At 35.5% G+C, this 17056-nt stretch overlaps 2 protein-coding genes across 14 annotated transcripts; one reads left to right on the top strand and one right to left on the bottom strand.

The window, feature by feature from the left end:
• Window positions 1–39: 39 nt before the first annotated feature.
• Window positions 40–5825, bottom strand: LOC122310519 (inositol-tetrakisphosphate 1-kinase 3-like). 13 transcript variants are annotated; one of them, XM_043124447.1, is made up of 10 exons: window positions 5130–5823; window positions 3841–3922; window positions 3577–3609; window positions 3152–3272; window positions 2940–3032; window positions 2481–2600; window positions 2210–2386; window positions 1807–1862; window positions 1629–1713; window positions 40–422 (listed from the first exon to the last, which is right to left on the bottom strand). In XM_043124447.1, the coding sequence occupies exons 1-10, from the start codon at window positions 5312–5314 to the stop codon at window positions 331–333; spliced, it is 1044 nt and encodes a 347-aa protein (XP_042980381.1). In that variant the 5' UTR covers window positions 5315–5823; the 3' UTR covers window positions 40–330. The 13 variants fall into 13 exon arrangements, with proteins under 13 accessions (XP_042980381.1, XP_042980383.1, XP_042980386.1 ...); XM_043124449.1 differs by adding an exon at window positions 4292–4791 and having other exon boundaries at window positions 356–1713; window positions 5130–5272; XM_043124452.1 differs by adding an exon at window positions 4292–4363 and having other exon boundaries at window positions 356–1713; window positions 5130–5191.
• A 5140-nt stretch (window positions 5826–10965) lies between these two features.
• Window positions 10966–16258, top strand: LOC122312019 (pyruvate kinase isozyme A, chloroplastic-like). The gene is made up of 7 exons (XM_043126835.1): window positions 10966–12912; window positions 13086–13173; window positions 13316–13506; window positions 13897–14015; window positions 14544–14787; window positions 14952–15186; window positions 15553–16258. Exons 1-7 carry the CDS (start codon window positions 12376–12378, stop codon window positions 15879–15881), a joined length of 1743 nt encoding a protein of 580 aa, XP_042982769.1. The 5' UTR covers window positions 10966–12375; the 3' UTR covers window positions 15882–16258.
• Window positions 16259–17056: the final 798 nt, after the last annotated feature.

The raw sequence follows: 17056 nt of genomic DNA, 5'->3' as shown, positions 1-17056 counted from the left end.
TCAAAAAAACATTTCAAAACAAAAAGAATAACAAAAACCTCAAAAAAAAAAAAAAAATTGTCCATCAATTACAGGATTTGATAGGTTGAGAAATTGTGTCAGAGAAGGGGACCAGTAGAATCCTTTTACGAGAAGAAAGAATCAGCCACTGCCCCCAAACAAATTGGAAAGTGGTGAACATTTCATACCAGCCAGTAGTTACACAAGTAAAAATTAGATTCGACCCTTCTTCAATCTCCCAGCAGGGAGGGGGGGTTTTGGCCAAAGCCAACACCTGCAGTAGTAAGCATCATATACAAGATATATCTTTGTACAAGCCTCTTTTAATCATTAAACAGCAGGTCTCTTCTTATGCTTGCTCTGCACAAGGCTCAGCAGGAAATCTGTAAATATGTGCTCGTAATCCGGCATTTTCCCATACCCTGCAGTGCTTCCAAAACATAAATATGAGACAACGTTAATTATCCATGCATGCGTCTGAGTGTGCTAGTGTGTGATAGAGTGAGGAGGCGTTCACATTCGCTTCATATCTCCTGGAGGGTGATTAATACCTTTGTAGGCTCCAATTCTAACATAAATAATTCAAAAAGAAACTAGACATATTGGACATGACGTTTACACTTTCAACTGCAAGGTGCAATAAAGAAAAAAAAAAACACACCAGAAATTCGGTCGTGCTTACATGTCTAAAAAAAGGCTTACGTGTACTAACTGACAGTTTCATGGACCTAGCGATGGGCTAATCCGACCAGTAAACATATCCCAGTCCACACTCAGGTTATGGGCGCATGCAAGTGATTAAATCCTATTGAACGTTTTGAGTGATAAAAACTAGAAAATTGATAAACATACAATACTTTTCATAACATATTTCATGATCATGTTTTAAAATGAGGGGTATTATTGTAAAATATTATATAAAAATAACATCACTTTACAAAAATTCCCTCATTTTATATCATGTGTTGTGAAAAGTGTTGTGAAGAGTGTTGTGTGTGTATCATTACTCAAAAAACTAACAAGGACAGAATCACGCTCAAGGATTTGAACCTGCAACATCAGGTTTTGGTAAAATTATTGGCCATCTTCAAAATTATTATTAAATTGGCCAAAGCTTGATTTGCTCCTGTGTAAGATGGATCATGCTTAAAATCACTAGAAGCAGAAAGACTTGTATTTCAGTCAACAGCTAAAAGAAGTTACAGCTCTTTGCTTTCAAGTATTTGAACGCCCAGGGAAAAATCAAAACAAAAATGACAATTGAGTAATGATGATAATGTGAAGTGACAAAATAGAGCTCTTAAGTCCTACTTAAAAAATATTTTGTTCCAGATGTATAAGAATGAAAGCAAATAACCAGCCAATCCGAAGTCGTTACATATGATGTTTTGCATTAATCTGGGGCAAGTTTTATCATTTAAAGATCCTCCTCTTCGGGTTGTTTCCCATTTCACAGCAAAACAAATAATTTCAAAACTGCACGAACTATTCAATTTTCGACAATAGACATGAAAACTTGTCAGAGAGCACATTCAATTCAAAGGTTCCAGAATCCAACACTGAACTCAACCTAAATCGAATCAGAAAATAGAGTAAATTTGGCTTCAATGCAAACAGGTTATACTTGCCAGGAAAGTAGTTGATGTCAATGACATAAAAGACATCTCTGGTCCCATGCTCTCGAATCATGTCTATGTTGAATAGCCGGAGACCCTAGAAAATACAGCATAACTAGTTATTGGGAACAGATTACAAGACCTATTTACATGACTGCTGCAACAAATGACTAGTACCAAGAACACTTACCAATCGGTGACGGAGCTCCCTTGCTAGATTCTCCAGCAAAGGTTGTGGAGGATGTTCTGCATTATAAAATTACAGTGAGTAATGAGGCAGCCAACTTATGAGGCAGCTCTTTGCATGCCTCAGCCACTCAAATTCACTTAACCGGCACCACAAGTTTGATGCAATAATATGAAACACCTCTACAATGAACCAGAAACGAGGACATTTAAGAATCAACCACAGTATCACTTAAAAACCCATAAAACCTCATTTCTTGTATGATAGAACTAACACATTGATGGATTCATAGTTAAAGAAATGATATATAATATGCAATCACAAAAAGAAAAAAGGGAGTCAAAATAGGAAGTCGAATGAACTAAAATTCTTGGGAAGAGAAAAAAATCAAATGCAATAATCTCACCAGCAACACTAGGTTCCAGATCTGCATCATCTGCAGAAGCTGCAGAAGATGAAACCCTTGGGAAACGGAACACACCAGCAACTTTTTCTAGCTCGCGCTTACTGACATTAGGTAGAGAGAAACGCCTTACAACCTTTATGATTTCCCCCACAATATAAACTTTGAAGAGAATTCCACCTGATAATAAGTGAAATAAAAAGAATTTCAATTGAAATTATAGTAGTTGGTGGAATGGCGATGAAGATGTTCATGCATCAGTTGCCACATATACCATGGTTAACAAACTCCTGGAGAACCAAAGGAGGTTCAAGTTCTGCAAGGGAGAACTGATCATAAGCAAGAAATAGTTCATGTGACTTGGCACTTCCATCCAAAACCAAAGGTTTTGCAACTGAAATAAGATCAAACAGGGGAAACATTAAAAATATTTGACATTAGAACACCCCCATAAAGATTACAAAACAGTTAAACAAGCCCATCAACAATTATCATTTAAAAACTAGGAGTCCTAGGAGTATATATGATATATCCCCAAAAAAAAACCCCCTCCAACACCGGTTGTCTAAATTTTAAGTCAACCATAAGTCGACCAATATGGATCCACCAACTACAAAGACATTAAGCGCTATAAGCAAATTAAGCTCGGATAATCTAAACACATCACAAACCTCTGGTCCCCACAGCCCTAATCTAAACAGAGGGAAAAAAATAAAAAAGAATCAGAACATACCCAGAGGCAACTTGAGCCCAGCTTTATTCACTTCATAAGGAATTGAAGATGGATCTTTTTTAATGACCAACTGCCTTGGAACACCAACCTTGCCTAAAACGACAGTTAACAATCAATGCAAAAATAGTTGGAATCACAAATTAAAATATAAAGAAGACTTAAGGGGAAAAAGATCTTGATACAGTTCACTATAACAGCAGCAAGAAGCTTACCATGGCAGTCAGACAAGTTTAGATCTGCCACATCCTGCAGCATGGACTGACGATTGTGCAGATGTTCTATGGCAAATGGAGGATCAAGGACTGTTACTTCCGGATTTTTTTGCCTGAAATTCTTCAAAAGAAAAGGACAAAAACAGATAACAGCAAAGTAAGCCACACTCTAAAGGCATAGCCATCTTATTATTATTATTAGTAGTTGTTGTACTGCTGCTGCTGCAGCTACTACTAATACTATTAAGATGACAAGGATTCAGAAAGTTACTGCACCGTAATAGCTAATGGCAATAAACGATAGATAGCATCTATTTATATCATATTACAAGTTGTATATCAAGAAAATGCAGTATCACAAGTTCAACTCCTCGTATAACTTGAGATATAAAAATACAAGAACGATAAGTTTAGATGGAACGGACCTCAATATTGGCACACCAGTCCTTTCCTGACAACTGGAAGGAACATTAGGCTTGTGAGACATTTACTTGAATGTTAAAAAGGTGTTATTAGCATATAGTCAAAAATGCTTTATCAAAAAAAAAAAAAAAAAAGCCAAGCAATGGCATTATCACCAGTGTATTGTCAAAACACCATACACAACCAATAAAAAGCCACAACAAAAGCTTAAAAATCAAAAGGGTTTTTACAAGTCGAATAAGAAGAAAAAATAAATGATCTCTAACCTTATGCAAAACAACATCAAAAGGACCTTGTTCTGACAGGGGCCTGTTTAAATCAATGGCTACAAAAAATATCCCCTTATTCCTACAGCACAAATAACAACATTTTGTTGGTCAGGCAACACTAAAGGATAAAGCTTCCTTCGTCCATAACACACGCAACAAAGAAAGTTAAATACCAATTTTTGCTTCTACATAATTAAAAAAACAACAAAGCATTTCGGATGAAATGGCCATCGGGTTTTTCCTCTAATTAAAAGCCAGAGTTACCTATCAAAAATTATAATGCAACACTTAAAAGTAACAACCTAGAGTTGAGCTATTTATGAGGGACTAAAATCAAGTAAAGAGAAAAGACGCCTTAAGCGATGTTTGGCCATGCTGATTTCCACCAATCTCATCGGAATAAACAAATAATAAATACACGCATGCATATACATACATACATACATACATAATGGTCAGAGTAAATTAATGCCAGTTGAAGCTCCAAGCTGCTGACACACATGAAAGGTCCATCCGCCATCTACAACAAAAGCTCCATGGAACATAGTCTACAAACATTATCTAATAAAATATTTAACAAAGTCCTCGTACAGATGCATTAGCTCCTTTGTAGGGAACACAAGCTAATAGTCCAAACAGTTAATAGAAAAAATAAAAAATAAATAAATAAATAAATTGCAGGAAATCTTGGGACAAATTGGGGAATAACCATTCTTCACAAGGAAAAGACAAGATTCTTCAGTAAACAGATCAATTTTATAGAAGATAAATCATACAAACTAGAGAGTAAAGCAACTTGACTTCGGGTTGGTTCCTCATTGGTGGACTAATCCGAAAGGCAGATACCCAGAAGTGAAACCGATAATAAAAAAGTCAATCCAAACAGCTGCAAGAGATTGATTCGCGAAAGTGATCGTCTCTCACCACCATCGAGAAAGACAACCACCACTGCAAAAGCGATTTGCCGAAAAAGTATCGGACACAAATAGAAACAAGAAAACAGACCCCCAAATCTTTGGGCGTTACCCCATATAAGGAAATTAACTTGACGAATTTCATACTGCAAAAATATACAGCATGTACATACACAAGCACATTTCTATGTGACAGAATGGCCAATTTCAATGCGATAAAAGGCAATAATCATCGAGGATTGTACAAAAATGGTGAATTTGAATGCAATAGATGGAAATGATGGAAGAATGTGTACGGAAACGAATAGGAGTATACCTAGCAATAGGTGTGAGGGAGATTATACCTAGCAATAGGTGTGAGTGAGATTATACCTAGCAAGGCAGAGAAGCTTGGGCTGCAAGAAGCTCTTTTTCTTCTTAGAGGTCAAGGCATACCCGACGACGAGATCGTGCGACTGTGAGTGAGGGAACCCGATGCCTATCGAATAGGTCTGCGAATTGAAGCTATCGATTACCTTCCTCTCCTCCTCCGGTTGGATTTCACCGTTCAACCTCATGCCCACAGGTAAGGAAAAGAAACCCTAACTCCAGAGATGAAACTGGGATTTGGGATTCGTTTTCTTGATTTCTTTCGTATTGTTTTGTTTTGTCCAGAACTAGTACAGGCTCGAGATGGTTAATTAATAACGATGAAGACCACGACACAGTAACAATAATAATAATAACAATGTTATTACAATGGATTTAGGGAGCGGAATGTTCAATGAAATGAACCAAATCGAACTGGAAATATGGAATCTTCCCGGGCGGTGAATTAGAACTCCAAGGATTCGTTTTGTTTTTCCTGCTCTGTCTGTGTCACTCAGAGGCAGGGCGTAGATAGGTGTGGCTTGGCTGGGTTTCTCTCTCTCTCTTCTATAGCATTCCCTCTTCTTCCTTCCATCTGCCTCTCTCCATGTAATTTAGCTCGTGCGTGCATTTATATATCTCATCTCATTTAACACAGAACAGAGACATGGATGAGAGAGAGGGAGCAGTTAGTGGAGTTGCTGTCGCTGAATACACTCGCATTGTAATTTTATATATATATATATATATATATATTTATTGTGGAGGAAGACCGAAGATTTGGAAGCCTCGACTGTTGGGGATTTTTTTTTTTTTTTTTTGTGTTTTCCTATTTTACACTCCCATTCCTAAAATGCAATCGGATTCGGGTGTGGCATCACTGGAATGGCATCGTAGGTTCCACTTTGATCACAGCCTGTTCAGATCTTGTCTTCCGGAGCCTGGTTGCTTCCGATTCATATTCTCTCCACACTCCAATCTACTCTGATCCAATCCTCATTCAACACAAACATCCTTCTCCTACCTGTCTTACATCTCTCCTCTTTGGTCATATTCTCTCTTCACAAACATACTGTATGTACAATGAAAAATTCGAGTACACCCCAAACATAATTTTTTATTTTTTCCTTATCATGTACATGGTATAAAAATGATAAGTCTAAGAGTTTAGGCCCCGTTTATTTACCTAAACTTAAACAATCTCATTTTATCTTATTATTATAATTTTTTTAAATTCACATATAAAATATAATAAATAATTAAAAAATTATATTATAACAAGATTTTATTCAATTTTTAATAAAACATCCCATCTCATCTCATCTTAACTGTATAACCAAACGAGACTTAATTATTTAATAAAAATAAAATCAAAAATAATTTTAAAATATAAATAAAAATAAATGTAATGAATTGTACCGATCTAGAATAACAAATAGCAAATCTCATATACAATATACAATCAAAATTGTCTCTTTATATTTTAAAAACAAAACAACATCGTTTTGTCAATATATCCAATGTCCATTCATTCATCCAACTCAATCTGGCTCCCGAATCACGAACATTATCCAACCCAAAATTTTAGAATTCCAAATTTTCGAAAATCAGATTATAGATGAAGCCTGAATTATCACTCTTTCCAATTTTCATATCAAGTAAAATGTCTCATGACCCTTATGACCCCTCTTATGTTTGACGTGTTTTAGCTCTCATATTTGTGATTAAGAGCTTCAGAAAATTTAAGATCAACACGCAGATATGCAAAGCTTTTCGTATCAAAATTGGTGATTAATGGACCACTACGCAGTATCTTTATGGCCATGAAGATACCTTTTTTCTTTTGAGTGGCTCTATGCCGCCTCTACAGCAACGGATCCGTCAATGCTAATTTTTTTAATATTTTTAAATTTTTTTACAATATCATTAAAAAAATATTTTCTTAATTATTAAATTAAAAAAAAAAAAAATTGTCGGATCCAGGTCGGAATCCCACGTACGTAAGATCAGCATTTCACTTTTTCTTTGTTCTTTTTTGTTCTGTGCATCGTTTCCCTGTTTAAATCATGGGTCATGAAAGATTTTTGTATTAAAATGTGAATGGACAACTTGCGACTAGCATCTGTACTACCGGATACAGATTCGGGAATCAAATCAAAATCGATAAATGGACAAGCCGTTTGCAAATCAATTGTGCCTTTTTATTTTCTTTAAATAAAATATTTACTTTATAAACTTTACACCTCGAATCACATTACTTTAATAAATAATTTTGTTATGTTTCTTTTTATGAGCAAAGTATTTTATATTTGAAGCCCTTCCAAGTTCCAACCGGTCAAGTTAAGTTGCAGAACTTGAATTTTTATGTGTCTTTGTCAATCTCGCCAAACCCAAAATCGGATGCGCTAGAAAGCCAACAAAGGGATTAAGCTTACACCTTTAGCCCGCACCTTTTTCTCAACGTGTTAAAGAGTATATATGGGCATAAGAGTTGGGTGTAGGTGTAGCACGTGGATGGGTCCCGCCGTCTCGGTAAGGTTATTTGCTTTCTTTCTTCTTCTTTTTTTTTATACTTTTACACATTAAAAAATAAAACTCACAGTATCATTTAACAATATTTTTTTAATTACTAAATAAAAAAAAAATTATCGAGATTCATTTATAGGGACAAGTAGCATTATTCAAATCATAAACAAACGAGTTACTGTTATGCATATATCTATATTTTTCCTAACCAGAGATGTCTTTTTCTTTTATAATTTTATTTAAAAAATAATAATAACCTAATAATTATTTAAAACAAAACTATAAAAAAAATAAGAAAAAAATGATGTATTTGATAGTGACAAAATTATTTTAAATAAGGACGATCCAGTCGAGGAAGTAAGCATTGATGACTTCCAAACAAGTAAGTCACATGTCTGGTTCTTTAGTCTTTTATTTTTCTTTAGACAGCTTGAGCGTACGGCTCATTCAAGTAATAAGAGCATAATGTCAGTAAATGTCACAGGCTCAACGAATATGCCGTAATTAGCAATAAGAGTTTAATAAGGAAGCAGAGAATATGCGCATAGACTTTGAAGATAATGCCAGACTTTAGTCAGTATTTCTGGTCAGCCTTCACCGCAACATACGGACACACTATCCAACGACCTTGTTCCCTAATTAAGTGGGTAAATACGCGTTGTCAATATTTTTTTAAAAGAAACAAGATACGTATGAGAAAATCTTGGTCATCGTGGTTGATCCGATCACCTAACCTAACTAAAGTAAGGTAGATTTTTTAAAGTTTAGCCAATAAAACATACACACACACATATATATATATATATATATTTATATATATATGAAATATAACCTTCCCAAAGTGCTATATGACCTTAATTTCTAAAGCAAATTTTTTTAAAAAGGAAAAAAGAAAAAAAAAAACCCCTATTTCTTCAACGTTAATGGAGCCTTACTTTGTCACACTAGGCTCGATCTATCGTGTTTTAACAAATTATTTTCATGGTGAAAGGGGATTCTTATGCCGACCATATAAAGTTGGGTTTTGGTAGTAAGAAATATTATGAATAGTAGTAAAAAATTAATAATAGAATATTAAATAATAATAATAATAAGTAAATAATAAATAATATTAAAATATACTGAGAATACTTTTAATATCCAAATTTATATTCTTTAAATCTTTGTTACGTATTTATTGCATTGCATTATATGTTGAACTTCCTTTATCCATCCAAGCAGATAATGCAGGTGCCATTGTGTGGCTTTATGATAATGAAGTGAAGGCTCACGAATCACGATCAATGAACATGCACCATATTATAATAATGAAGGCAATTATGTTTTTTTTCTCTCTCTCTCTCTACTCCCATTGAGAGAGATCGATCATGGTGGCGAATCTACTGGATGTGAGGCTTAGTTCATTGGGCTGGTCTTTTATTAGTTGTAGGTGGGTCAATTTAGTTGAGTTGTTTGAAGTAATTCAGCCTATTAAAAGTGTATAAAACTAGTGCTGAAGCTAGCCTTGTATTAAAGCCCATTCTTGGAGACTACCATGGTCAAATTCTTCGTAATTTTCTTACATTTAAGCCCATTCTTGGAGACTACCATGGTCAAATTCTTCGTAATTTTCTTACATTTTCTGTCATTTTCAACTGAACCAAACACCATTCATCGGGGCCATAACATATGGTAAAATAGTAAGGAAAAGTTTAGTTGCAAGCATATTTGTGCATTAATATGTGCACTAATTTATTGTAATTGATCAAAAAGTAAATTTTATTGAAAATAGTGTTAATTTAACTTTTAAGTATAAAATAATCAATATTAATACGCAGACTAATACGCGACTTTGCTTGTATGTAACAAAACTCAAATAGTAATGATATGGACAAGTTCTAAATGCATAAGTCTTACCGAGTTTTTTTTTTTTTTTATGAAAAAGTGAGTTCCACCAACATAAAGTTATTTTTAATTTTTATAATAGGGTCTATTTTTTTTTATAAAAGATCTGCATGAAGCTGGTAATTTTAGGCTTGTATAGTTAAAAAGGTTTTTTTTTTTTTTTTTCCTTTTTGTTCTTTCTCTGAGCCTGTTAATTGTAGGTGGAAACATTAAGGGAAATGGATTGCAACAAAAGGTAGAGCAATAATCATAATCCTCCTAATTAGAGGGCTTCTTGCTAATGTGTCTTTTAGGGATTGTTTGGATTAGAAGATTCTCTCAACTCATCTCATTTTATCTCATCTAATCATTACAAATTTTTTATATTTTCAAGTAAAATATAAAAACAATTCCAAATTATAGCACTTCTCATTTGTTAAAATTATAAAACTGCTTACTAAAATATTTGAAATAATAATTTGCTGCCTATGACAGCCTTCAAATTTGGAAGCACTCCAATTAAACAACAATATCATTCATAAGAGCATTGATATTGATTTATGCATATACATATGCAAAAGTACCACTTTCAGAGATTGACTTTGCTATTTAAGAAAAACTCTCACATTAGATTATACATATTTGAGTCAAAATAATAATAAAATATTTATTATTATTAATTTTTTCCTAAAATTACTTTTTTTATATATGTATTTTATAATTAGCATCCACTACGTATATTTGACATTAATAATACAAATATAATAATAATAACATATTTTTTTATATATTATATTACAATCATAATAAAATGATACAAGAATATAATATATTATAAAAATAAAATGAAGGTGAAAGTGAATATTTGTTGTGTTGTCGAGGGAGGGAGAAGAGGAAAAAGGTTGTGAGAAAGAGTGAGAGAGAGTTGGAGGAAGGAGAAATAATTAGTAAAATAATATTTAAAGAGTAAATAATGGATTAGTATAGATATTATGCAAATATGACTTTACAAATACAGATGCATAATTCAGTGCCATTACTTTTAGAGATTATCCAAACCAAAAACATAAACTCGTAAATTTAAGTTTTAGAAATGATATAAGGTAATATGGAAGTTAAAAATAGAATAAAATATTATTATAATATAATTTTTTAATATAATTTTTATTTTAAAATTTTCAAAAAATAAAATTATTTTTTATAATTTATTTTAAAAAATTTTAAAAATATAATCATTAGATGAACGTTTGTTTGGGGCCTTGATCTCTATTTTCTCTCTGTTACAGGACCGCATGGATGCGCTTTAAAAAAAAAAAAAAAAAATCAGAAATGGACAACCGGCCTGCGTCCCTGCCGCGGCATCGCGTACGACGTGGAAAAAACAAATGGCATCATTTCGTTTCTTGCTCGAAGACAGAAGGGGTCCCTGGTCTCCATCCCTATTTCGCCCCCACTCTCACTTTATATTTTCTCCATCTTCTTCTTCTCCATCCCCACGATTACCTTTCGTCTTCTCCAAGCCGCAGACCTCTATTCGTCTTCTTCACATTCATCGTTCTGTCTCCATCAACCCACCGAAACACCCATGAAGCCATGACTGGTCTCTTCTCTTCGTCTTCTCCACAAAGCCACACCCACGAATCCACGAAACCACAGAGCCACACTCACGAATCCACGAAGTCACTGGTCTTCTCCAGTTGTCCCTAGATTATTATTGCCTCAATGGCGATTTTACCAGTTCGCAATTGGCCCGCACGTTTCAGCATGCAAAGTATGGAAAGAAAACAAAAACAATAACAACGCCCAAGTCCAAGGTCTTCCTCCCACTTCCCACTTCCTAGTTTTAACCCTCTCTCTCTCTCGTCCCGTCTCTGCATAATCATGCAAATACTACCTACCCATCCACAATTACAGATAAGGTATTGGAACCAATTCACAAACCCAGATAAGAAACATTGAACACGAGTAAAATGACCCACCTTGGAATCCAACCCAGATTCCTCTTGCTTTTCCTCCTCCCCATCAATTTGCTATTTGCAGAAGAAGAAGCGGCGAAGTGTGGATATGAGAAAAAATGGTTTTGAGATACGAGAAAATGAAACAGTGCCGTATCCATTTAATGCCACGCGGGATGCGATTACGCCGCGGTTTCTCCTTGCGGTTGCCTCAGCATTTTTCAAAAAAACATATATACTGCAGACGGACATCTGAGATTTTTCACGCGGGAAGTATATCTGAATCTTCTCCTCGAATCTACTTGCCTCTGGTCATTGCATTTTCTTGTCCAAATGTTTGATACCTCACTTTCCAGTCTGCCATTTCTTTTCACTCTTATGTCTCTGGACCCCAACCGTACAACGCTTCCCCTGGGTATAAGCCAGAGAGTCCAAAATTCAAATGCTGCAGGCAGGAAAGTGAAACTGCTGCATATATCACCACAAAAAATAAAGCCAACACCACCCCGGAAAGGTTAGTTGACCGTTAAATCGGGACAGCTGACTGACTCGTCCAACTTCACCAACACCCCCCACCCCCAAAACAAACGCACAAAACCAGCCCGTTGTTAGACAGTGGGTGGGTACAAAGTACAAACAATACCTAAACTACGGTTTCTTACCTGTCCTCCTTTATTTAATTTTTTTTGTATGGAATATTGTCCATAATGAATCCCCGGCACCCCTCCACCTCGCCTTGGAAGCTCCGCCATCCAAACTCCTGTGGGGTTTTCGATCCAAAACTGCCTCAATTCTATCGATAACTCTGTTTTCTTTACTAGTCAAGCTGTTTCAATCACAAGTAAGTCTTTGACCTCTGACATTTTCATCATCAAGTCTAAATCCTCGTCAAGAAGTTCATTTGAGAGCCTTTAGTTTTTCGGTCCATGGCGGTCGTCTGGGGTTTAAGTCTTATGCGTGGTACTATTATCACGAAAATCCCTTGTTTGGAATCGAAGAATTGGGTCTTTGGAACCCCCTGTTTTGGTGGCGGGTTTTGTTGCAATGGAGGGAAGATGAAGGGAAAGGTTGGGATTGGAGTAAGGACAGTGGTGCGAGTAAGTGGGGAGGAATCGGAAGGTTTGTGGGATTTCAAGGGTTTAAGGGGAGTTTTGGGGTTTGATGTGGTTTCGGAGGGGGAGTTGAGGGAGAAGGGGTTTATGGGAATGAGGAAGACGAAGCTCGTGTGCACAATAGGACCAGCGTGTTGCTCCTTGGAGGATTTGGAGAAGTTGGCATTGGGAGGGATGAATGTGGCTAGGCTTAATATGTGTCAGAATGCGAGGGAGTGGCACCGAGATGTGATTAGGAAGATTAAGAGCTTAAATGAAGAAAAAGGATTTTGTGTTTCGGTCATGATTGATACTGAAGGTAGTCAGATTCATGTGGTGGATCATGGAGCTCCTTCCTCTGTCAAAGCAGAGGTAAATGTATTGAACTCACTAATTGGGTTTGGTTGTGTCTAGAAAAAATTCAACATAGGTGTTAACTAGGGAAAAAAGATGAGTACGGTCTCCTTTTATGTTTTGTTCACAATGCTGATCTATCATAAGAAAGATGCAATTTTGATAGATTCACCTTCTAATGGGATCATCAGGATGGTTCAATCTGGCTGTTTACAGCGCAAAAGTTTGAGGGTTCGCGTCCATTCACTGTTCAAGCTAACTATGAAGGTTTTTCTGAAGGTAGTCGCATATTAATACTAATTGAATCAAGAATCAGATTCCCAGCCCACCTGCCTATCTTTTTACACACACACACATATATAATCTCTCTCTCAATTAACTTTACTGATATGCATTTGGCTATGATTTACTACCTGGGCAGGTATCGAGGTGGGAGATGAACTTATTATTGACGGTGGAATGGCAGGGTTTGAAGTATTAGAAAAGATTGGGAGTGATTTACGTTGTAAGTGCACTGACCCTGGTTTATTCCTGCCTCGAGCCAAATTGAGCTTTTGGAGAGATGGGAAGCTGGTGGGGAGGAATTATGGGATTCTTACTCTATCAACTAAGGTTGATTTTGCATACTTTGTTCTTGAATTTTATTTTCCAGCCTGTTTGGCTTTTAGATTCTCTTTTTTCCACTTATGGACATATAAGTTTAACATAATGGCATGCTTTGGTCCTTGTAACTGGTGAATGTGAAGTTTCTTTGTCATTTCTGCAGCATTTGCTCTAAACCAGCTCCCTGATTAAAGCATCAATGTGCCTGAAATCATCTTCTCTTCCCTCTTTTTGCCGACTTGTTTACTGGTCATGAAAACATGAAAAGTGTTTTAAACAATTTTGAACTGAATCACTGATTAGATGCCTCATCTGTCTTCAGATGATGCTACGAAACCCATAACTATAGAATATATTTTCATCATCATATATTCATAATTTATATTGTCTGATCCACAGGATTGGGCTGACATTGAATTTGGAGTTTCTGAAGGTGTCGATTTCATTGCCATGTCATTTGTAAATGATTCCGGTTTTGTCAGACATCTTAAGAACTACCTCTCCACCAAATCATCTGTGTAAGGAAGTGCACTGTCACAAATTCAATTTTAATCTTTTTTTTTTTTGGCTGAGTTCTACATATTGATAGCTTTTTTTTCCTCCTCTTGAACAATATAATTGATTCTTCTTAAATTCTTTGACCTATCACCACTAATTGACAACTTGAAATTTCATCAATGCTAGTTTCTTCGGAAAATATGTTGTTTCTTCTGAAAATGTGATTTGAGGCAGTATCTCTTCCCTGTGATTGAACTTAGCGCCACTTGCCCACAGTATGGTGATGGATCACCAGCTATGGAAAGAAACTTTATCCTATTTACCCCCCTCAATATGCTAAAAAAAACTTTGATTGTTACCAATCCTAGTTAACACTTATGGCTTATAATGTTTAGGTTTGCTAGATCACCCTTTTAATTTTCTAAAAGTTGGAATGCATATTTTAATCAAGCTTATTGTTTTTGCTTGGAATAAATATGCTTAGGTTTTATTCATTATCACTTTTTCTTCAAGTTCGCCTGAAAGAACTGAATAGTTCTTATTCACAGATCCACGAAGGTAGTGGCAAAGATAGAGTGCTTGGAGTCTCTACAGAAATTGGAAGAGATAATAGAGGCCTCAGATGGAATCATGGTGGCTCGGGGTGACCTTGGAGTTGAGATTCCACTTGAACAGATTCCTATCGTGCAAGAAGAAATAGTTCATCTTTGCAGGCAACTAAACAAGCCAGTAATTGTAGCTTCTCAACTTCTTGGGTCCATGGTTGAATATCCCACCCCAACACGCGCTGAGGTACCATCCTACAAGTACAATAAGTACTACTACCACTGCTGTTATTATTTTGGTTATGAGGAATTCTGTATGGAAGAAAGGGGAGTGTGCTTGAGGAATAATGCGTTAAACAGTAGGGACTTCTTGAACATTGTATTATTGATTCTATGGTTCGGTTCCATCAGGTTGCAGATGTTTCTGAAGCAGTTAGGCAGTATGCTGATGCGCTGATGTTGTCCGGTGAGTCAGCTATTGGTTTATATGGACAGAAGGCTCTTTCTGTCCTGCAGATGACCAGCAGTCGAATGGAATCATGGGGTCGTGTGGAAAATCAACAAAGTCGTCTCCATCAGTATCAACTTGGAGTATCATTGCCTGATCGAATTGCTGAGCAGATATGCAAATGTGCTGCAGAAATGGGTAATTTCACAGCCCCCGTCTGATTCTATCATCCCCAATTCCGAAACTACCTAAATGGTAGCTGTTAGCTCTTCTTGTTGTGTTGTTTATTATTAAGGAGTTACTAAAATGCAAATTATGTGACATTATAGATTGGTACACAAAAGCATGCTCTCTATATCTCTGTCTCATTTGCACACACCAAGTACTTTTTTTAAGTGAGAAGACTGGATCCCAAATTTATTGCACACACCAAGTACTTTTTTTAAGTGAGAAGACTGGATCCCAAATTTATTGCACACACCAAGTACTTGGCATGTGAGAATTAAATGTTTTATTTTTATGTTTCGTTAACTGGTGAACTACAACTATGTGCTGTGTCTGTAGCTAACAAACTTGGTGTGGACGCAATCTTTGTGTACACGAAGCATGGACACATGGCATCACTCCTGTCACGCAACCGTCCAAACCCTCCCATATTTGCATTTACGAATGATGATAACACCCGTAGGGCTCTGAATCTGCAATGGGGAGTAATTCCGCTCCTTGTTGATTTATCGGCTGACATGGAAGCTAACATCTCAGAAACCATTGACCTAATAAAATCAGGAGGGATGCTGAAAGAGAGAGATGCTGTTTTGGTGGTCTCAGACGTCCCTCCAACCCGTGCAACCCCAATGGCTTTCCAATCAATCCAGGTCAAGACCATCACTTAGGGACTCAATCTTTCCATGATATGCTGTGTAACTAAAGCCTAGGGTAGCTCAATTACTCGGATTATCATCCTTCAGGACTGAGTATTCGTGCAGATTGTAGTTTTGGTTTTATTAACACACAAGTTTTAGTTAAAATTGTTGTCCCCTATTTGGTTGTAACTTGTAAGGAACTCTATGAGTTTCTTTGACGTGTCGTTGTAGATGAATTGCACATGTTTGTTGGAACTATATACATCTACTTGGAGTATGTAATTTGTTGTAATTGGTTGCTCTCTGCCTCAAAAATAGTCCAAGTTTTCAGGCTGTAGTCCAACCAGATGTTGTCAAATATATACTTATATATACATACGTGTGTGTGTGTGTGTGTGTATTCTCTACGTCTTGATTTATGATTGCTAGCTTCCCATCGTATACGCAAGTCCAAAACCTCAAATCAGTACTAAAAAACAGCGTTGTTTGCGCGCTAATTTTGGGGTTGCCGTGGTGCAGACTTCATATTTTTGTAAAACAAAACCGCAATGTATGATGATATAAATATATATATATATATATATATATATATATATATATATATTTATGTGATTTTCGAAACAATAACTTTACTCTTGTTAAATCGCATCGTCTATTCATTTGAAAGGTTATGAAATTTAAAAAATTAGACATTTTCCCCTCTTTTGTCTTCTTTTATTCATATATAATTTTTTAAGCATATAGGTTTTTTGGTTGTTGTTGAATATCATCTCTCTGTGTTAAGTACTTATAAATTTAAAATAATTTAAAAGATGATGAAATCTTAAAGGTCAATATATATCATGATATTCTCAATCCATCTCATTTCTTCTCGTTTTATTATTATAATTTTTTAAAATTTTTATACAAAATATAATAAATAATTTAACTTTTTTAAATTTTAAAATAATAATAATATTAAAAAATAACATTTATTTAACTTTTAACTTTTATCTAAAATTATTTCATCTAATACTAGTGTCCAAACAACCTACTTCTCGTTTCATGCATTAACCAACCTTCTTGTGGGGACCTAAATATCCTCTTCTCCTTTCATATCTTCCTAATCACTTTTTAAATTTCTCAGTTAACACACAACTCTAAGAATTTGAGGCTACCACTGCCTGGTGCCTACTACCTCAGAAATAGAACTCCAATTTCTTTTA

Source organism: Carya illinoinensis, chromosome 5 (genome assembly GCF_018687715.1).
Source record: "Carya illinoinensis cultivar Pawnee chromosome 5, C.illinoinensisPawnee_v1, whole genome shotgun sequence".
Taxonomy (NCBI): domain Eukaryota; kingdom Viridiplantae; phylum Streptophyta; class Magnoliopsida; order Fagales; family Juglandaceae; genus Carya; species Carya illinoinensis.
This window is presented reverse-complemented; position numbering and strand designations above follow the sequence as displayed.

What these genes read in the sequence shown, in the direction of transcription:
- LOC122310519 (XM_043124446.1), bottom strand. Translation starts at nt 5,314, where the DNA reads ATGAGGTTGAACGGTGAAATCCAACCGGAGGAGGAGAGGAAGGTAATC. An exon ending in AAACTTGTCTGACTGCCATG is followed by an intron (nt 3,033 to 3,151) that starts GTAAGCTTCTTG and finishes CTGTCGTTTTAG; the next exon opens with GCAAGGTTGGTGTTCCAAGG. An exon ending in GGGAGCTCCGTCACCGATTG is followed by an intron (nt 1,714 to 1,806) that starts GTAAGTGTTCTT and finishes TGTATTTTCTAG; the next exon opens with GGTCTCCGGCTATTCAACAT.
- LOC122312019 (XM_043126835.1), top strand. Translation starts at nt 12,376, where the DNA reads ATGGCGGTCGTCTGGGGTTTAAGTCTTATGCGTGGTACTATTATCACG. An exon ending in TTCTTACTCTATCAACTAAG is followed by an intron (nt 13,507 to 13,896) that starts GTTGATTTTGCA and finishes TCTGATCCACAG; the next exon opens with GATTGGGCTGACATTGAATT. An exon ending in CTCTCCACCAAATCATCTGT is followed by an intron (nt 14,016 to 14,543) that starts GTAAGGAAGTGC and finishes TCTTATTCACAG; the next exon opens with ATCCACGAAGGTAGTGGCAA.